The 22,235-nt window shown below is 34.6% G+C and overlaps 1 protein-coding gene across 3 annotated transcripts in view; it reads right to left on the minus strand.

The window, feature by feature from the left end:
- Positions 1-208: 208 nt before the first annotated feature.
- ZC3H6 (zinc finger CCCH-type containing 6) overlaps positions 209-22,235 on the minus strand; it is a 54,945-nt gene continuing 32,918 nt past the window's right edge. Inside the window, exons 2-11 of one of the 3 annotated variants that reach the window (XM_057741477.1) lie at positions 21,879-21,913; positions 19,873-20,125; positions 17,299-17,432; positions 12,833-12,949; positions 12,097-12,210; positions 9,792-9,899; positions 8,068-8,321; positions 5,956-6,467; positions 5,417-5,650; positions 209-2,417 (exon numbers count right to left, since the gene is read on the minus strand). In XM_057741477.1, the coding sequence (XP_057597460.1) occupies positions 946-2,417; positions 5,417-5,650; positions 5,956-6,467; positions 8,068-8,321; positions 9,792-9,899; positions 12,097-12,210; positions 12,833-12,949; positions 17,299-17,432; positions 19,873-20,101 (3,174 nt within the window). In that variant the 5' untranslated portion in view covers positions 20,102-20,125; positions 21,879-21,913 and the 3' untranslated portion in view covers positions 209-945. The remainder of the gene's footprint in view (positions 2,418-5,416; positions 5,651-5,955; positions 6,468-8,067; positions 8,322-9,791; positions 9,900-12,096; positions 12,211-12,832; positions 12,950-17,298; positions 17,433-19,872; positions 20,126-21,878; positions 21,914-22,235) is intronic. The other 2 variants (XM_057741474.1, XM_057741475.1) reach the window with 2 other exon arrangements.

Raw genomic sequence — 22,235 nt, forward strand, 5'->3', positions numbered from 1 at the left:
TTTCGCTATTTAGGAAAAAATATAGAACCCGGACATTTAAAACATTATCAATGCAATAATCACTACAGACTCACTGGATCTTTTAAAATTTTGTTAAAAATTGCCAAAGTCATGATGAATACAATTATTGCAGCTACATCATTTGAAAAAGTAATATAAATTATGCTGCTCAAGACAAAAAACATCAAAACGCATAAACATCATAATGTAACACAGCAGTAACTCATAACTATTAATATGAAAAATTAAATTTAAAAAGTTATGTTAGAGAACTTGGGAATTTTTCACTTTAGCAAAACATTCTATTTATATATCTCCAACTTCTATGATACAGTATACCATAAAATACTTTTAGAAGATATGACATTCAAATGCTTCATATACACAAATAATATTGCCAGTACTAATAAAAGTGATGCCCTTAAACATGAACTGCTCTGCTAATTATGATTAAAAAAATGTTTTCTTTACTTCATTTTACATTTTAGCTAGCAGTTAGTATTACATATTAATCAGTTCTGTGTTGACAAATAGAATCCTAGTCAAAATACTGTTTCTGAAAAGTAATGTACAGTATATTGCTTGAAACTAATAACCATATAAAAGTGGTAATCATTTATCTAAACACTGATTATGAAAGACAACTGGCATATATTCAGGCAGAGTGTTGAGTTCATGATGGTTTATTTACAATAAAAGTACTTTTACTGAAGCTAACATGATATATAGGTTTCTATGTCAATTACTACAGTCTCTTAAAATTATAAAAATATTATATAAAATACCACAGGCTTTAGAGGATATAACTTCATGTGGTTCTGATACTAGCAGCTGAAAAGTGTTTATAATTTAAAAATAAATAAACTATAGAGGTAAACCAGTTACAAAACAGCAGGGGACTGCAATAGTCACAAGAGTGAAAAGAACTGCTTAATTACACAATAGCTAACAAAATGGTGAAGCAGTTGGATCAAAAGTTTTAAAAACCTCCTTCAGAGACTTGTCATCTGTTTCTCTACTGGGACCATCATCCGGGGTGGGGCTCACCTGTCCCGGCTGCTTTGACTGCCTTGGATCGCTGTACTGGGGTCTAATTAAGCCTGTTAAGGCCTGAATGGGAAGACTGTGCACTGCTGGGACCTGAACCGTACTGGAGCTCCCGAGAACATGTGCCTGTGGGTCAGCTGGCCCATCAACGGTGACATCCACGTTTGGAGCGATTTTCTGTGGTAGGATTGCTTCTCCAGGAGGAGGCTCATTTTTGTCACTACTTTTTAAACCACCACTTTTTTTCTGGTTCTCTGCATTTTCTGTTGCTAGCTCTGATGCAGATGATGAACCATGCTCTCTAGGGTCATACAAACTAATACCACTAAGAACTGAACCTGGAGTTCCCAGGGGAAGGCCAGCTGATGATGAGAGTTTAGGGGCGTACGGAGGCAAAGCCCCGGGACCAGAATTGCTAGACACCACCCCCAGGGGCTGTGATGAGCCGGGGTTTGATCTGGCTAAGTGAGGGGTGCCCTTTGATGTATGGGAATCCTTCATAACTGCTTGATGAGACTCTGTATTATGCAGTCTGTGAAGTCTAGGATCAAAATTTTTTTGCAGCCTAGGATCTCCTAACTTGCTTCCTGAACTATGTGAATCTCCAAATTGTTCCAGGTAGCCTTCTCTGTTTGTCGTGTTAACCTTGGCTTTGGCTGCTAGTTTTGCGTCAACGGGCATTGTATTCTGACGAAGATCACTTTTCGTATTCCATAACCTGCTGAGCCTCTGGTCAGCTATAAGAGGGGGCAGAGGTAAATTGATTGAAGATACTGGGTCAGGTTTAGGTAAAGGGACTGGAAGTAAGTCTTCTGGAGCCCACACGATGTGTTTTGCAAAGTTGGGTTTGGTTAGGGTGATATCCATCTTGATGTGACTGAACTGTCTCAGCTGTGACCTTGGATCCTGGAGCGTTATCCCGGGGGAAGAATCCAAAGGTATTAAGAAAGCTTTCTCTCTCAGTTCTCTTCCTGCGTCTTCATCGTCGTCATCTCCTCTCCCGTGCTTGATATCAGGGCCAGCGTTTCCATGATGTAAATCAAACTTTGCTCCACCAACAGAAGGGCCTACATGACCACTTCCATTCCCTCTTAATTTCCTGGGATCCCACGCAAGTCTAAGATCCAGTGGGGTAGACTCCGAAGATTTTCTAATGTCTTGCCTTGAGATAGTCCTAAGTCTAGGGTCAACAACTTGGTTTCCTTTATTCTTCTCTTTAGCAAGTCTTGGATCGGTAGGAGTGCTAAGTTCTGTGGAAGGTTGTTGTTGACTCCTTAAAGTTTCTGCTTGTTTCTGTAATGTTTTCAGTATTGACTTGACACTGCTTCCTTCTTCCTCTTCGCTACTGGAATACCAGTTCACAGTATCATCTAAATGCAGACAAAAACTATGGTGAAGAATGAAGCGTTCATACTGGGCCTTAATTAAGATTGAAAAAAAAAAACACACACACTATTTCTGAAATAATTGTAGTCTAACTTCAAGAAAACGCATCAAAGAAATGACAGAGTTTCAACAAGAGAAGATGTGGTATAACAATGAACAATTCAGTTGGTATCCTCTATAAAGAAAGAAGTGTGATACTAGAACATGTGTAATGTCCTTCCAGTCAGAGAACAATCTGGACCTTTCATTCCAACTGGCCAAAAGGAACTCAGAAATGTGTGGTAAGACAGGGCTGAGGGAGAAGAGAAAACACTCCTGAAGAGGAATACCAAAATGTTTTGGCTCTCTTTAATTCAAGCAATCCCTTAAACTTCACAGCTCTGGATTTATCAGTAAAACAAGGGAGAGCTATTTAAAAAAATACCTGGAAAGAAAACAAAACACTAACAGTGATGGTTAAAGGAGCAAAGGGAACTGAGCAGGTGTGGACTCAAGTAGGGACTTTTCACGCATACTATATTATATTTTTAGATGTTTGACCTGTGTGAATATATTAATTACTCAAACATTAAATTAGAAACAACAAATAAAACTAACATCCTAAAATGTATATACTTTAACTTTACGAGAACACTTTGGGCCTTACTCTTGAAGCCTGTGTAACTGTAGTGTGTTAGACATCAGAGGTCTTCTCTCTAGTAGAGAAGGGAATAAAAACTGATGCTTCAGGAGGGTGGGTCTCCTTCCTCTCCATTAAAACACACATAGGTTATCTCTGAATGGGCCATATCTATGTGGATATCTACATATGTACACACACATATTCATATATATCCCAGAATATCTTGGGTCAATAGAACAGCATATATATTCTCACTGCTCACTAATGTGTTTCTACATTTAGCATTACACACTTAGTTTGAACAGAACAGTGCTGAGAAAACAATCACTCATATTTAGGGTGGGCATGTGGCTTAAAACAGTATATATCAATACTATATCACAATGGTAAAAAGTTTTACTCATATCTTAGTGTCTGAAAAAACTAATTCTAGACACTGGATCTCTTTTTCTTTTTTTTCCTTTGACCTCCAGGAAGTCTAGAGCTAGACTTGTGATTCACTTTCAGCTATTGTAGCTATTATAAATATTTCTGTATAGGAGTTTCACTCACAGAATTTGGTACTTGGTCCAAACAGGTAAGACAATCTAAATCTGATCCAAATAGATAAGATGCTATTTTATTTTCACTTTCATATCAATATATTTTATAAGCAGTCAAATTCTTTTTTGGATTAAGAATGAATATAGAGCAGAAAGAAAGTAGAACAGTAGAGGTCAGTGGAAAGAAGTATTAGATAGAAAATGATAGTTAAGAGGTTTCTATCAGCTTTTTATCAAAGGGCAAATAAAATTTATAAAGGCAATAAAATTTGTAAAAATGAACACAAACACAAAAAACCTAGCAGTTTAAGATGTTTTCTGTATTCTGAGAAAACAAACCTCATAAAGCATTACCAATTATATAGTAATATAGTATAAAATTTTATATCATCTAGAAAAGTTTTAATTTTCTTATTTATGAAAGCATAAAGCTTTGTTACACTTTAAACAAAGACTACCATTAAAATGGCTGTTTCTAAAATAAAAAAAAAAAAAAAAAAAATGGCTGTTTCTTGGGACTTTCCTGGTTAAGAATGCAGTGCAGTGGTTAAGAATCATCCTGCCAATGCAGGGGACACGGGTTCGATCCCTGGCCAGGAAGATCCCACGTGCCGCAGAGCAACTAAGCCCAGGTGCTACAGCTACTGAGCCTGCGCTCTAAAGCCTGCAAGCCACAACTACTGAGCCTGTGTGCTGCAACCACTTGAAGCCCGTGCACCTCGAAGCCCGTGCGTGTAGAGCTTGTGCTCTGCAATGAGAGAAGCCACCAAAACGAGAAGCCCACACACCACAACGAAGAGTAGCCCCTGCTCACCAGAACTAGAGAAACCCCGCACGCAGCAACAAAGACCCAACGCAGCCAAAAAAAAAAGGGTTGTTTCTTAAAATTAGCACCTAAAAGAGTAAACATAAATTACATAGGAAATTAACTTAGAAATTCCTCATTTCCCTGTCATACTAAATAAATGAGGAGTTAATATTACCTTCTTTGAAAACGTAACAATGTTTATTTAATAGCTTGTAGCTATCTAGTGTTATCTAGTTTTACAGTTATTCATAAATTTCATGGTTCTTCTTTTTTGGCAGCACCTCCTGGCACGCAGAACTTCCCCAACCACGGATCAAACCTGCCCCACCCCTGCAGTAGAAGCACAGAGTCTTAACCACTGAACCAACAGGGAAGCCCTAAATTTCATGTTTAAGAGTGGTCAAACACATCAATTTTGTAATTCATAAGAAGAACTGAGCGATTTAATTTTCTCCCCGTAACTGAATTAATGAATTGCTATACACTTATCAATATCAAAAATTTGGCCAACCTAATACTAAGGGAAACTTAATGTCCCCACATAATCTTTTATATTAAAAATAATATTCCTTAATAATACAGAAGAACCTGAAGTATAAAGCCTCTGCCCATAAAAATCTCTCTAGTAGTCAAATAACTTTGAATTTGAGTTACAAGCTAAAATTCCTGAAGCTAAAATTCCTGAACTAGAATGTATCTTGTTCCTGTTCTATTTCTTTTCTTCAAAAAAAAAAGGGGGGGGGGGATTAATAGCAAGTCTGCTTGCCCAGGCCTCACACTCCAGCTTCAGATCTCTTTACTGCTTCAAATCAAACCCTCTGCAGTTAATTACTAATGCATCAATGGCACTGGAAACTACAACCAATCCCAAGAAGATAGGAGCTATGAGACAAATTGGGAATAGAATAGATAGTTCAGAGGAACTTATTTTTCAAATTTTAACTTATTCAAGACCATTTCAGGAACTGACTGATCCAAATAGGTAGGCTGCTATCATACCACCTGACACACCTTCCTCCTTGCTTGGCGCCCTCTGCGGTTGGGTACTGCTTGCTTCTTCATCTTCTTGGTACTTCTGCGTAAGTCTGACAAACAGAGCTCTCTGCACTGCAGGGAGGAGACCTGGTGCAGGCAGGGGGCCATGGCCTGTGACATTACTGCCGCTGTCAGACCCACTCCCACGGGTAGGTGAGTCTTGAACAATAGGAGGCTGCTGCTGGGCAAATTCGCCATGCCACGTCCCATCTACGTACATAACATGGAAAGAGACACTGATTTAGCACAAGACTCCACTTGACAAGTACCACTGTGAGTTGTAAGAAACTGAGTTACAATAATATCACATTTGATTACCAGATTATTATGTGATTGTAAGTACTTTTTAAAGTTATCTAAATATTTGGTTAAATTTAAAACATATTTTAATGTTTCAATTTCATCACATTTTACTTTGCTTTATTTAAAACATGCATTCTTTTCATGCTTTTAAAGAAAAATAGTACTCCAGATATTTTAAATCAGAAATGAGTTATTTCAAAAGGTAAACTTACCACCAGAGTTACTGGGTGGCTGAAAATTGTGTACAGCATGCTGTGAATAGTAATTGTCATAAAACTCAGCTGGGTTTTGTAAGGACTCATAACTGGTATTGAGCTGCATTTCACCAGGACTTTGCAGGTGTGATGAACCTGGAGAACAGTGATTCTCTCTAGATACTTTCATCATGTGTTCTGGAAAGCCGGGGCAATGATAAGCGCCACTCATATTTGGTGGTGTCAAAGGCGTATCCGGTTGCACAAGTAACCCCGATTGACTGTGAGGGCCTACGATTCCAGGTGGACCAGGCGGCAGAGGTGGGCTCTGTGGCATTGGTAGACCAGGAGGTCCTGCACATGCATGATGTCCGGGGGAGCCTGCGTGCATCACAGGACTATTGTGGCCCTGAGACATATTAGGTCCGGGACCTGGACTTGACCCAGAACTATAGATATGCTGAGGATGTGGGCTGCTTTCCTGAAACTGTGGTCCTGGTGGTGAGGCACTGTTATAAAATGCTGGTGGCCTGTAGACAAAAGAATAATATGTCTTAGTTCAAAGAAAAGAGGCAAACGAGAATGTTACATTTCTAAATAGATATTGGTTGAATGTTTTACAGTATCAGAAAATTGTGTTTTTAAGGAGCAACGTATTCCGTATTATCTATAAGTAGAAACACCAGCATGTGTGTCTTGCCTTCATTTCAGCCCACAGTTCTCTTAATGGCTGCTTACTATCATCTGTTCTAAAACTTAACATGATGTTTTGAAAAATATAGAAAAATACAAAGAAAAATAAGATTCAGCTCTACTCCCACGACCCAGAGATAAAATTTTTGATTGGTTCTCTTCTAATGCTTTTTCTAGGCGTACACAGACCTTTTTGTAACAAAATTAGATTTACACTATATAAACATACACCTTGTATTACAATTTCTAATTTGTTATTGCTTGGATATAAAAAGATCTTAGTTTCTGAATGTTGCTCTTCTTTCTGGGCATCTTCCTAATTTAATTACAGTTGGCCCTCCATATCGGCAGGTTCTGCATCCACAGATTCAACCAACTGTAGATCGAAAATACTCAGGAAAAAAATTGCAAAAAGTTCTGAAAGCAAAACTTGATTTGCTGTACTCCAACAACTACTGACGTATCATCTACATTGTATTTACAACTATTTACATAGCATTTCCATTGTGTTAGGTATCATAGGTAATCCAGAGATGATTTAAAGTATACAGGAGTATGTGTGAAGGTTATATACAAATACTTCACCATTTCGTACAAAAGACTTAAGAATCTGCGGAGTTTGGTATCTATGGATTTCCTGGGACCAAGCCCCCTCAGACACCTAGGGACAACTCTACGACTTCTAATAGTTTTGTCAGTGATTCCTTTGGCTTCACTAAGGGAAAATGCCCAAATAATGAGTCTGCCTCTCCATTTCTAATCATATCTAGTATATCTTTCTCTTTTTGCATTGACTAGGATCTAATCTATAAATGTAGCCAAGCAGTGGACAGGCTTTTCTTCTTGACTTTAACAGAAATACTTTTAATGGCTCACATTAACTGTGATATTTGTTACAGATTTCTTATTCCTCAATTGCTGAGATCGCATGGCTTCCCTGAGTGTTCAGGATTAAAAAAATTATCAACAATTGGACTTAGAGCCCAGATGTACAGACCCTGGTGGATGGAAGCAGGACTGGAATGGTATTGTTAGAAAATGCAAACCTGGATCCAGCTTACCCAAAGCTTTTCCTCTAATAGCCCAGGGAACGACTTCTCTAAAAGAATGAATGTGCTTGGAGACACGTTACCCACTATTTGAAGATACTATCAATGACAATGATGCCTCATAACAAGGTGGTAGGAATGCCTGGCAGCCCTTCAGGATTAGTGTGTGGAGAGGTTTCTGAAGCTGTGTTAAGGATTCTGTAGAAAAAAGCACCGGTGGCAGGCAGCAGAGGGTGGGACAAAAAGGAAGTGGGAAGCAACAGCTGGGGTGCATGCCAGATACCTGCTATGTCTACCTAAGTTTAGTTACGTGACTGGAATACAAGCTAGTTTCTTAATAAGACTTTTTAGGGGGGAAATGCAGCCATTTTTGAAAAATTCAACTCACTTCTTCCCAATTTTATGTGCTAAATCCACAGTAGGTTTTACAACTATTTCAAAAAGAGATGGAATTTTCTTGAAATCATCAGAGAGATCTGTCTGAAAATCATCTTCAGGATCAGAAAAGGGAAAATGCTCTGGTGGGGTTGGCAGAAGCCCAACTCCTGGAGGTGGTTTGGGAAGAGGAGTTATGCCACGCTTTCTAAGTTCTTCTAATTCTCTTTCATCTTCATTTGTAGCTTCTTCCTCAGTATTCAACACCTAAAAATAATTGGCAAATATTACTACTTCAAAACAAGCGTTCTTCCTCACATTTAAAATTGTGAAGCCTTAACTAGTTTTGTTAGTAGAAAAATATTACAGTTGAAATAGACAAGAGATAGCCAACTAATTTCTTATAAAGAATATGAGGTTCAAAGAGGTAAAGGATATTTCTCAAAGTAAATTAGCTTTTTTAGAGATCAGATTTGTGGTTACTAGAGGCAGGGGACAGTGGGAGGAGAAACTGGATGAAGGTACTAAAAAGGTACAAACTTCGAGTTAGATAAATAAGTACTAGGGATGTAGAGTACAACATGGTAAGTATAATTAACCACTACTGGGCATATACCCTGAGAAAACCATAATCCAAAAAGAAACATGTACCACAAAGTTCACTGCAGCACTATCTACAATAGCCAGGACATGGAAGCAACCTAAATGCCCATCAACAGATGAATGGATAAAGAAGATGTAGCACATATATACAATGTAATATTACACAGCCATAACAAGGAATGAAATTGAGTTATTTGTAGTGCAGTGGATGGACCTAGAGTCTGTCATACAGAGCGAAGTAAGCCAGAAAGAGAAAAATACCATATGCTAACTCATATATATGGAATCTAAAAAAATGGTACTGATGAACCCAGTGACAGGGCAAGAATAAAGATGCGGATGTAGAGAATGGACTTGAGGACACGGGGTGGGGGGCAAAGGGGACGCTGGGATGAAGTGAGAGAATAGCACTGACACATATACACTACCAAATGTAAAACAGCTAGTAGGAAACTGCTGCATGAAACAGAGAGATCAACTTGATGATGGGCAATGACTTAGAGGATTGGGATAGGGAGGATGGGAGGAAGTCACGGGAGGGAGGGGATATGGGCATATATGTATAAATACAGATGATTCACTTTGCTGTACAGCAAAAACTGGCACAATAGCGTAAAGCAATTATATTTCAATAAAGAGCTTTAAAACGTGAAAGAAAAAAAAGAACAAGATGCTATAAAAACAATGCTGTACATTATAAATGAAAGCTATTGAGAGTAAATCCTAAAGGTTCTCATCACAAGGAAAAAAATTTTTTCTATTTCTTTAATTTTGTGTCTATGTGAGATGGATGTTCTTTTTTTTAAAGGTTAAGGCAATTATATTATTTACTATCATTAATAAGTAAAGGATTGTAATAGGTGCCACTAATTGAGCATTTACTATTTTCTAGGAGTGGTGTGAAGTGTTTCACATACATTACATAATTTAATCTTTTAAGAACAGAAGATTCTTAATTCTTAGTCTAATATCCCTGCTTTTCTAACATACTACATTAATAGAATAAAATATAGAATAACAAGTCCTTGATTTCTCAGCAGAGTTTTATAAAATATGATTTAGAAAACATGATTCAGGTCAAATGAACCTGTGGCGAGACCTAACAAATAATCAAGGTGCAAAACTCTTACTCACTTTGTCCAAAAGTTTCTTTGTTTCTTTAGTCAGATCATCATGTGAAAATTTACAGTTGTCTCCTTGGTAACATTTTGCTCCACTATGATAGAACTTGCATGGAAATTCATGTAAATAAAAATATTAAGGAACAGACCACGTAAAATCAAACTCTCATATTTTTAAACCAAAAAACATAACTGCTGAATCAATAAGACTTTATTACTATATACTGTACTAAATTTTCTATAATCACATCAGATAATTTAATTTTTAATTTTAAGATTAAATATTTTAAATACATGGCAACACATTCAAAAAATTTTAAGTCTCCCCTATTGTATCAAAACATTTTTTTAAGAGCTTAACTTTTAAAAAAAAAAACTTGACTGTACCAACTATATTACCTATTATTTTTTGTGTCAGTGATAGATGTTTATATCTTCTACCGTAGTAGAGTTAGTAATGTGGGTAATTAACACAAACTTCCTTAGAAAGAGCTTTGGGTCAAAAATTCACAAATCATCTCCCAAATTACCACAGTATATAACTTATGCCTAAAATTCTGTGCAAAATCTAGATGCTTTCACCACTGATCAAAAGAGTCACATTAAAGTTTCAAGAGTTTGTTGAGGGCATCATGATACTGAAATGTTAAGTATAAACAGAGCTTAGATAATTAGTTAACTCCACTAATATTCTTTTTTCTCAATAACCATTTTTTTAATTGAAATACAGTTAATTTACAATGCTGTGTAAGCTTCAGGTATACAGCAAAGTGATTCAGTTATACATATATATCTATTCTTTTCCAAGAAAAATTTTGAAAGTAAAAATATAATGGCTATAGCAAATATTATAGTGTAATTTAATTATGTAAACTGTTATTTTACTCAATAAAATAAAATACAGAACAAATAAATTTTGTAGCAAGAGCTTATATCTATGAAGAAAATAAACGGGTGTGACATATGTTAAAGCCAAATATCACAATAATGAAAACTACAGGCTAATCTTAAAATTTTGGGGACTAATTTCTAAAGAAAATACCAAGTCTAGAAGTACGTGAAAAGTACACCATTTTCAGGTGGTGTATTTCTGGGAATTTCTGGGCAGTTTTAGGAAATTTATTACTGTAATCATCACACTGATAAGGTCAAGAGAGAAAAATCATGTGATCATCTTAGCCGATACAAAAAGCAACTGATAAAATTAAAGATTTTTTTGATATAAAAACTCTTAGTAAGATAAGGATATACAGACTTAACTTGATTTTTTTAAAATCAATCTTAAAACTACAGCCACAAGCCAAAGCAATAGGGCATTATCTTTGAAACATGTATTATGCTGCCACAATCACTATTATTTAACATTTTTCTGGAAGTGTAGCCAATACAATTAAAACTGTCATGCCACAGATGGTGTGACTATGGAGAAAAACATAAGAACAGATGCAAAGCTTTCAGAAACAGTTCAATAGGTATCTGGTTTCTAAAGAAATACGTCAAATCTGAAAAAAAAATTTTCTTTGCTTGAATAAGACAAATTTATCATAATATTTGATAAACAAAAAAGGAGTATTTGCCCTAGTAAATATCAAATATACTATTATAGGGGGAAATGGTCAAATAGCACAGTGTATAAGAGCAGTATAGAAGCAGAACTGTGCACATAAAAAAATTCAGAATATGATAAAGGTGATCTTTTAAATCTGTGTAGAGGAGAAAATGAGCTAACCATTTGGAAAAAAATAAGGTCCTTACTGAAGGTCATCATATATATATATATATATATTTTTTTTTTTTTTTTTTAAAGGACCATATATAGTGAAATGCTATACGGGAAAAGACAGGAATACAATTTAAATGTATAGATTTCCAAAGAGAGAAGTAGGGGAGAATATATAGTGCTTATCATTAGGTGGTAAGATTTGACAAGACTTTGATTTTATAATTTCCAGTAATGATAATTTATTACTTATGAACCTAAGTAAATAATCATTTAGTCACAGAATAACAATAAATACGTTGCCAACTACTTCAGGAAGCACAGTCTCTTAAAATACTTATAAGCTGAATATATTAAATATAAAGTACATTTATTGCATAGATTTTTTTTTCTAAAGGGAAGTTATTTCATTTCCCTAAAGAAAAAAACCTCACTTTGCCCTTTTGAAGTGCAAAGGCTGACTAGACCTGATTTATATAATGTGCTATTTTAAATTTAAAATCAAACTAGGCTTCCTAGGTTGTATTTATGATTTTTAAAACTTCAATGATGCTTGAAAACCGCAATATTTTGGTTAACATGTTTTTAATAAAAGGATATTATGCATATAAATGCAGTTCTCTCCTTTGGTACAATACCCTTGTAAATAAAATTTGCAGATCTCTTTTCTCTTCTCCAACTCTGCATCATGATCAAATTTACACTGATCTCCCTGTTCACAAAAAAGAAAAGAAGAAAGAAAGAGGAAAAAAAAGAAACATTGAACTGAATTTTCTCCATGGTATTTCATGGTAGAACTATGGTCGTATCTCCAGTTTTAAATAATGAGCTAAAAATAATTCAAACAATCCCTTAGATTTTTTGCCCAAGATAGTGGATGTGGCTATGTGCAGAGAGGGAGCACTGTGAGCAGGACCCCAGAGGGTACTGCCTGGCTCCACCAGCACGCACCATTTCTAGCTGAGCCACTCTGGGGACTTATTTAGCCTCCTGATTTGGCCATGTTTAAAATGAGGATAATAACAGTAACTACACTTCACAGTGTCACTGTAAAGATTAAAACATTTAATATTAGTAATCCACTTTGAACAGTACTTGCTACACAACCAGTATCATGTGTTTGTTAAATAAAATCTGATTTCAACAAGTTATATTACTGTCCCAGAATTAAAAGAGTTCTGATATACAGTAGTCAATGCAAGATACATTTTGAAGAACCAGTTTTATCACAACTATATGAGAAATGAAAAAACTAACCATCCCCTAAAATGACTTTAAATTTTAAAGATTATTTCAGAAGTTAAAATGATTCGTGATACCCCCTATAAATTTACCTTAATACATCTCCCTTCCAGAAAGTATTTACAGATTTGTTTTCCTTTATGTTCCACAGTGTGCTGATTAATAAATTCCTGAGTCATAACCTTCCATTTTTTCCCTGGTTTACTATACTGCAAGAAAAGAAATTTATTTAAATAAAACATATGAAGTATTAAGAAGGTATTAAAATTTACAGTCAAATGTATCTAGAAAGCAGTACACATTGATTATTAAAAGCAGTGAAGACTGAACATTCTGATGCTATTCATTTATTTGGAGAGAGAGATGCTTCTAGAAAAGTGCTTATTGCTACCAGTAATTGCAAAGAACTATTTTTAACTTAATGAGGACATACAACTACGTTTTTCAAAATAAAATTATGAAAACCTTGAAAATTAACTATAATATTTTGGCAAAGGTACAATAAAATATGCACTCTCATGTATTATTGATAGAAGACTTAAAATATCCATATTGTTTGGCACAAAATTTGTACGGCACAAAATTTGTACTTTTCAGGATTATTCTGAAGGAATTATCAGGAAGGCACACAGATTTATTCACAAAAATAACTACTGAAAAATTATTTACAAGTGAAACAAAACAAAACGAAAAAATCTAGAAATATTCTACACATCCAAAACTAGGAGACAAGTCAAACCCATTATGATACATGTAGGTGGTAGAATATTACACTGTCATTAAAAAATCAGGAGATGGAAAGACAATCTGGGGACATAAAATCTTCACAATACCTTACCAAGTGAAAATGTGATCCCAGTTTATAATAGTAAAGACAAAGAAAAAAAGACTAAAAGAATATGCTCCTGCCTTTAACAGTGTATATCTCTAGATGGATCTCTAAAAAATTATGGATTGTTTGCATGTAGGGTTATTTTGTACTTTGGGGAAAAAATGGAGGATGTATTATCTTTAACTTTTAAATTTAAAAAAATTAAGAAAAACTAGTATATGATAGAAAATCTCACAGCCCTACTTCTTTCCCTTAGTTCTTCTCCACAGTCTCCTATTCAACTTTTGCTACAAGTATAAGCAGGTTGAGTAACAAGAGAGTATGACCCTTAGCCAAGCTAAGGACTTCCACTCATAAGCTCTATAAAACAGCATTGTTTTTCAAGCTCCTAGCATGCACAGTGCCTTGCACGTCATAGGAGCTTAATAACTATTGATATTTGCTCCTCTGATTTGATATCGGTTTTCCTTTTCCCCTCAATTTGTTAGAAAACAGAGAGCAAAGCACGATCAACTGAAAATAGGAAATTGCCTCACAACAAACACTTACGGCAATAGATAGCTAAACTTAAATCTGATCCTCAGCACTCACAACTGATGAAATATATATTTTACTAGAAGAATTCTGAAAAAAAGTACAAGAATACCAGGAAAGTAGATAACCTTCGGGGTTCTTTTTACAAAATATACGTATACCCAAATTGCCCCAGGAAAACACAAAGAAATTGCTTATACTCTACTCTGATAGGATCATTTAAAATGTCTTAAATCTATGCAAATTTTACTTACAAACATTTTCTATTTCTAGGCTCACTTAGAACAAATAGATATAAATGACCAGTTCACATATACCTTCTGTACAAGCAATTGTGGCTATAATAAAATAGGCAGCCAAAGAGAGAGCATTATGCAAAGTCAGTGAGCCAACTTGAGGAATATAACTCTGAAATTAAAAAGTAAAAATATTAGGTAATCACTCCCCCCAAAAAAACATTGAAAAATGCACCAAGCTGTACATATGTCTATGTTACTTTCTAATGATATAGCTCACTGTCTTAACAGAGGATTGTTTGGGGGGTGGGGAGGGTGTACTTTGTTTTCCAGTTTAGTTCTGTTTAAATGAGTAGTTAGTATCGCAGTATCCATAACAATGGGAAACCGGACTATAACCAAGGTATTCTAGAAAATCTAAAGCAACTTTAACAAATAAAATTTCAGGACAAAATAAAGTGCCTAGAAGATCTGATCTTTTATGCTTGAGCCTATAGAAGAACCATAAATGTCCTCTACCCTTATTTTTTTAATTTTTAATTTAATTTTTATTTTATATTGGAGTATAGTTGATTTTCAATGTTGTATTGTCCTCTATCCTTAAGATCTTTTATAAAATATAAGAGCTGGAAGAACCACAGAAGTAATCTAGTTCATTACCCTCACTGGACAAGTATGAAAACTGAAGATTAGTGGAGTTAGTGAGTTGCCAAAGGTTACATTTCGTGTTAGCAGAATCAAGAGAGAACTCTTTGCAGGATATCACACTGTTTCAAAGAAAACACAATTCAAGAAAGAAGGAAAGGGAATTCGCTGGCGGTCCAGTGGTTAGTACTCTGCGCTTCCACTGCACGGGGCATGGGTTTGATTCCTGGTCAGGGAACTAAGATCCCACAAGCCATGCGGCATGGCAGAAAAGAAAGGAAGAAAGGAACAAAGAAAGAGGGAGAGAAGGAACGAGGGAGAGAAGGAAAAGACAGAGAAAGCAAGGGAAAAACCAAACTACCCGTTTGGTCAATTTAAAATTTATTTATTCTAGAAGATGTATTATACTGGTATAAGGAACAAGAGCATAAAAGATTTTTTAAATATACTAAAAGGAAGAGGAAATTAAAGGATCTACCAGAAAAAGAATATGTATTTATAGAAAATTTAATAGATACTATAATGACTAAAAAATTTTAGGAGATTTATGGCCAACAGAATGAATAAGTCTTTAAAATCCATCAAAAGTTGGCATGTTCTGTGACTACACTTGAGTTTTCAAGAAAACCAGTGTGGACATGCAGGTATCCCTAAGTTTATCTGGCCTTTGGAGGATCTTATACTCCTTGAAAAGGCAAGGACAGAAATGGATCTATGCCGGCCACTCTACCCTGGATGGACCTCTCCCAAGCTACTCCTGAACATGAGCTGCTTTCTTGGACTCTGACACACTCCTGCTTGTTTCTGGAACAAGAAGAAATCTCTCATGAGAGCCAATAAACTGACATAGTGTTGATAACGTTTTAATCTCGATGAAGAAAAAATATTCTAAACCTCATAAATGCAAAACAAAGAATTTATTCTGATTTTCTATTCCATGATAAAGAAATCTTTTAGTTGCAACCCAGATCTGTAAACATTTAAAATGTTAGTGCTTGAAGGGCCATTAGAGTTAATTTAATACTATATTCTAATTTTATAGGTTAAGCAAACTGAAACTCAGAGATAGGTAGTAACTTGCTCAAAACCATACTTTCTTGGAAGTTAATTTTTTTTTCTCACAATATAGGGTGTAAATATTGAATACAGGAGAAGGGTTACTTAGAAAGCATTCATATTAATTTGGTCTAGCGAAAGCAGCACATTCTAGACATCTACAGGTGTCTAGAAAGATGGACAGGCAGGTTATAGTCACCCAGATATTCTAAGCTTGTTTCCAAAGCTGCTGTTCCACAGAACAGTGAGTTAAGAGTGAATGTTAGTAGGTATGTGGGGGAAAAAAATTCACGGTCAAGTAAATTTTGAAAACAATGGGTTGAACAAAGGAAAACAGACTTCTTTATGCCCAACCTGCTCAGAGCCTTTAATACATTAATGTTGACTGAGAATCCCTAAGAGTAGAGTAGTGTGTGCTGGGTTTCACAAATTTATTTGGGCCTAAATTTCTTGTTTTTAGGTCACACCTGTTAACAACTCCCTAAATAGTATATTAAGGAGTATACATTAAGAAATCTTTGCCCATAATCTTAAAACCCAGAGATTAGAAAACTGAGCATTTTCCAATTACATATGTTACTATCCCTTTTCTATCAATTAAGGTTGCAGCTATTGATAACCCACCCTTGCTCTGTATAATTCAATCAAATCATACTGGAACAGTGGCAGAATACAGGACTTGGATCACTCTAATCCAGAAAGTCGCTACAAGGTTGAAGTGTACTTGTTCAGAGTTCAGTTCAATTCAACATATATTTATTTCATATCTATTATACACATGGTTCATAAATTCATCTTTCCAACCATTTATACCTCCTCTCTTCTCTTTCAAGGATTTCAATTCTAATAAGTAAGTGAATTTACCACTGTCTCCCTTCTTGGTCCTGCTACATATTGAGCTATTAGCATTTTATTGCTATTTGCATCTAGGGAAAATGACTCCTAGGAAAGAAAAGTACAACAGAGAACTAATAGAACAAACGTTTTTGCTTTCAAACATATCAATTTTCTTTTGAGGTGCTTTCGAACTTATCAATTTTATTTCAAGGTCACCTAAACTTGCATCTGTATACTAGTATCATAACTAATTAAAACAATACTTCTTTTTTTGGAATTCATCTATACTCATTAGATCTGAAATGGAAAATTTTCATTTACTAGGAAAGTAGCATTAAAATCACAATGCTTTCCTTGCAGCCAAATAAGTTAAAAGATGGAAAAGCTCCTCTCCTCATTATATATAAACTCTCAGTACCTCTTGAAAGTCATCCGTTCCTGAAAACACATTAGGCCCTTTATTGGCCCTTCCCCCACGGTCTTTGCGTTTAATTTTCTTCGGCAAACCGCGTCCACGAGCAAGGTTAAAACTTTTCACCCTCTGTTCAATACCTAAAAAAGTTAAAATGTACTTTAGATGTTAAAAAAACAGCACACCAATCTACTAGTTTACAGAGAATAGCATATTTTAAATAGTCTATAATGTATAGTGCATTTTTTTCCCTCTAGATTCAATTAAAAAAATTAATTCATTCTTTACATTTTACTTCGTGGGTACTGCTTCTTACTGTTTTGTTTCTTAAGGGATGTTAACAACATAAATCTAGTTTTATTCTTCTCAATTTTCCTTAGAAAAGCAACAAACAAGGTTTTCTGTTTTTAAGAGAATTAGATGTTACATTTACCTCTAAGGAAGATGTGGTAGGTATTAGTGATTAATTTGTAGCAAACTGAGTTTCTATTGATAATTTAGAATAGATATCACATGTATCTCCAAGCAAAATTTATACTTGTCTTTTACTTTTGAAAAACTTGATGTTTAAAAGGATCTAAAAAGATACTCAAATTACAAAAATTATATATTAGGGTAATAAGTTTTAATACAAAGTAATTTCTCATTTTCACAAAGTCATATTGAACAAATATGTTTTCTAATGATCTTAAGCCTACCCAATAGTCAATAACTATATGGAAAAAATGTCTCACTACATTGAAAAAAATTAAATAAATTAAAATTTTTAAAATAACATACCAATTTTCACCTCAAAGAATAATGTTGGTAGGGAGTTGGAGAAACTGCCATTTTCACACACTGGCAGGGGTGTTATAAATTGCTAGATCACCTTTTTGGATATCAGCTTGGTATATGGATCAAAAATCTTCAAATGTGGCTATGTCTTTTGACTCAATTCTATATTTCAGCATTTATTCTTAAGAAAAAATGTTTGTCAAGATGAGATATATATAAATATGCAGGGTTAATCACAGAGTTAAAAAAAAATGGGTGCAACTTAAATCTCAAATAATTACTAACAAACAACCCTAACAATTTATTAGACAAATTATGGCATATCTATTTAATTGAATAGAATGTAGGCATTAAAATCTACTCATTGACATAAGAATAACTGAGATACAACTCATAGTTAAGGGAAAAGAACAAGTTATAACAGTGTATAGTTTGTTTGTTTTTTTTGTTTTTTTTTGGCACACGGGCTTAGCTGCTCCACGGCATGTGGGATCTTCCTGGAGCTGGGATCGAACCTGTAACTTCTGCGTTGTCAGGCAGATTCTTAACCACTGTGCCACCTAGGAAGCCCACAGTGTATAGTTTTTTGTTAAAAATAATTCTCAAAAAATTCTAGAAGAATGTATGCCAAAAGTATTAATAGTAATTGTCTCTGGGTGTAGGGATTAAAATTGTTTTTGTTTTATCTTTGATCTTAGCTGGGTTATCTTTTCTACACATAGAAAAGGTTTTCTGCATTTGACCATATATTACTTTCATAATTCTGGGGGAAAAAAATGAAAGGCAAAATAAAAAGCAATACTCAATTCTTTAACAGAACAAACAGAAGGAGTTTGAAAGGAAAAACCCCAGGTGGGAAGGGATGAACACGGCCTCTACATTCCCTTTATTCCCCAAGTGAAATGATCCCCGACACCACTATGTCTAGACACCAGGAACAAACTTACTAATTACAATAGCATACGCATAGACAAATTCCTTTCTCTTTAGTTCAACAAAGCCTAGATCCATATTTTTCAATGGAATTTTGCTAGGAAATCAAGAAAAAAAAATGAAGCCATAAAAATAACCAAATTTAGTCATAACTGATTCCTTTTTTCAATGATAGTTAAAGGATAGTTATATAGGGTTTGGATGCTCACTACTTCACCTTAGCCTCATCTTGCTCCAGTTTTCTTGAAGCAGACATACTGACTGGACAATTCTTAAGGTTGATCTGACCTTTATGTGACCCATAATTTCTATGGCAACTTGCCCTGGTCTCTCCAGGGATGATGTATCTCAATATAGCAGATGAATAGGTTATCGCTCCAGAAATTTCTTTAGATTATGTTCTTATTTCCAATTTTGAAGAATGTCTACAGTCCTGAGTACATTTACATAGCAAAGATAAGCACTACACTTTCAAGCCTAATAAAAGAAGAGCTTCCAGGATTCTTTCCTTACAGGTCTAAAATATACAATAATACACAGTAACAGAGACAACTGAAAAAGGTAGGTTATTTTTTTCAGTATACTGATACCATATAGAAGAGAGGGGAAAGACAGAACAGGAAAGTTGTTTTACATTTTTATACACTTTAAAAATATTAGGAAATCTTTTAAATTCAAATTGTAAGATATCACACAAATGGAAATATTTGTAGATTTTTGTCCTCGAGGTCTACAAAATAAATACAAATGAATTCAGGAACCATAGGAATAAGCTGACCGTGAGAAAAGGGCTAAGAAATTTAAGTTTTTACTTCATAGCTACTGTTTTAATAAGGGTCTTATATTTAAAAACAGACCATTTTAACTCACCTTGCTGAATTCCTTTCAATCTTTGTTTTTTCCCTGGTTCTTTAGAAAAAGATGATCCTAAAGCAGTATTTGAGGTTTCTTTAGCTTGCCTGTATTGTTTCAGTTGACTGGCATAATCCTCCTCTGTCTCCTGACCATAGGTACCAAAGTTGTCATCACTGTAGGCACCGTATTCACCATATTCTTTACTTTTAAATTTTCTGTTATGTTGATTCTTCTTTGATGCCATGTAGCCGCCTGATATATGTCCATGCTAAGTGAAAATGAACAACCATTATCAAGATTTTTCAGTTGTATAAAGGAATTCATAGTAATACAGGACATCTTCCCCCTCCCCCAGAAAGTTGGGAGAAAGAAGAGGAAAAGATAGTTATTAGTTCTGCCTCTTGATTAGAACTTTTCTATGACACTATTTAAAACTAAGTTCAAAAAGCTAAATGCCACTCTGATGTTATTAAACATTACAATGTTCATAGAACCTTGCTGGCGAGTGTGTCTTGTTCACTTTTTGTTTTCCATATTTGTGTCTTATGTTTCTCATGCTCCATGCCTCAATATTTGTACACATAAGAGTACCTTAAAATCCACACCATCAAACATAAATTCCTTCTCCAAAAAACCTGAAGAGGTCTTTTTGAAAATAGGAAAAAATAGTAAAATAGCTTGGGGGTGGTGGTGGTAGAAAATATATATATCGTCTCCTAACACTGAAAAATTCCCAAATGACATGTTTAGCATATTATATTTAATAAAAAAAAAACTATATGTAAGGTCAAATTTGTAAAAAGGAAATGTTTATATTTGAGGTCCAATAGAAAAAACAGAGATTTCCGTAATAGTAAAAAACATCTAATGAATAAATTGCTCATTAGAAACCATTTATTACATTTGTACATTATTAATTTTATTGCTTTTTACTAAAGCTTGCAAAAACAAAAAATACACTTTAGTCCTAGAAGTTTATTTAATGATAGTATTCAAGTATATCCCTATTCACCGAAATATTTTTATTACTTCTATCATATATTTTGTCAGTTTTTTTAATAAGAAAGCAAGAAAAAATTGCACATAATTACAACTTGAGGATCTACAAAAAGTCAGACCATGACTCATTTTCAGTTTAGTACATTTTGAATGTGATATAAAAATACCACCCTGGCAGAATACCAACATGAGACTGTGTTTTTAATAAAATGCAGAGAAATACTGTCCTTTTCAGTAATTATAAAATAGAGGAAAAGTAAATACTAAAGCAATCAAGAAAATCAATTAGCTCATCAATTTTAAATTTTGAAGACACTATATTAGATTTCCAACTTTTTTAAAGCAACATTTTTAAAGTTTATGAACTGTTCTCAGTTTAAAAACTGTTCTCAGTCTAGCACTTCAGAAATTCAGAAGGGGATTTACGACTGTAGCCAAAAGGCAGTGTTTCTGACTTTTTTTTTTAAAAGCCACTATGAAAATAAAACAAAAAATAATTGCTTTGATTAGGTTGAAGATTAATTACTTGAATGGTACTTACATTTCCTTTTATAAAAACTATGATTATATTAATTCTTCAGTGATATATTTCAATGCTTAATGACTGAAGATTACTCTGTTAATGGGCGAATATGAATTTTTCTCTACAGATTAGATGCTTTTCACAAAAGCTTTTAAGTCAATATTAATCCAATTCTCTAATTTTTCACAGCCTTTACAAAAATAATCTCCATAATTTCTATTTTTTCAAGCAGAATTATCCCTAAACTTTCAATTCATCCCTCCCTTGTTTTTCCAACTGCAAATAATCCTAAAAGCCCTCTAATGATGCAAACCTCTCATCTCAGAGCTCCTTCTGCAGTGACAGACTCTGCAGTGCTTAGTGTTTGCATCAGGGCACCACCCATGCGGTGCAAGCTCTCCAGGAAGCACTAAATGAATGAGGGATTACAGAGCAGCCCCACTTCTCTAGGAGAATGTCTCCTTGTGCTTCACCATTGGAATGAACAAAATGTACTCACCAGCAAGGATCTAGCAAGTATTTTTAGAAGCCCTCCTAAAGACAAAAGAAATGAAAAAGACTATAAATTCTACCAAAGGATATAGTTTCTCCAATCACTTTGCCTATTGATTGTTAGGCGATATACCTGCTAGAATGCCTGTGGGGGCAGATTTGGTTTCTGTAACACAGGCCATCACTATAAACATGAAATAAGAGAAAGGAGACCCTGAACAAGGATGAGGAAAAGGAAGATACATTAAGTCCTCCAATTTAATAGCTAGATGCTAATACTATATTGTTGGCCTTTAACTATAGTAGTTTCATATAGTAGATACTTGTAATCTAATTAAATGAGATGTTTAGGATATACTTTCTA

This window comes from Hippopotamus amphibius, chromosome 7 (assembly GCF_030028045.1).
Source record: "Hippopotamus amphibius kiboko isolate mHipAmp2 chromosome 7, mHipAmp2.hap2, whole genome shotgun sequence".
Classification (NCBI taxonomy): domain Eukaryota; kingdom Metazoa; phylum Chordata; class Mammalia; order Artiodactyla; family Hippopotamidae; genus Hippopotamus; species Hippopotamus amphibius.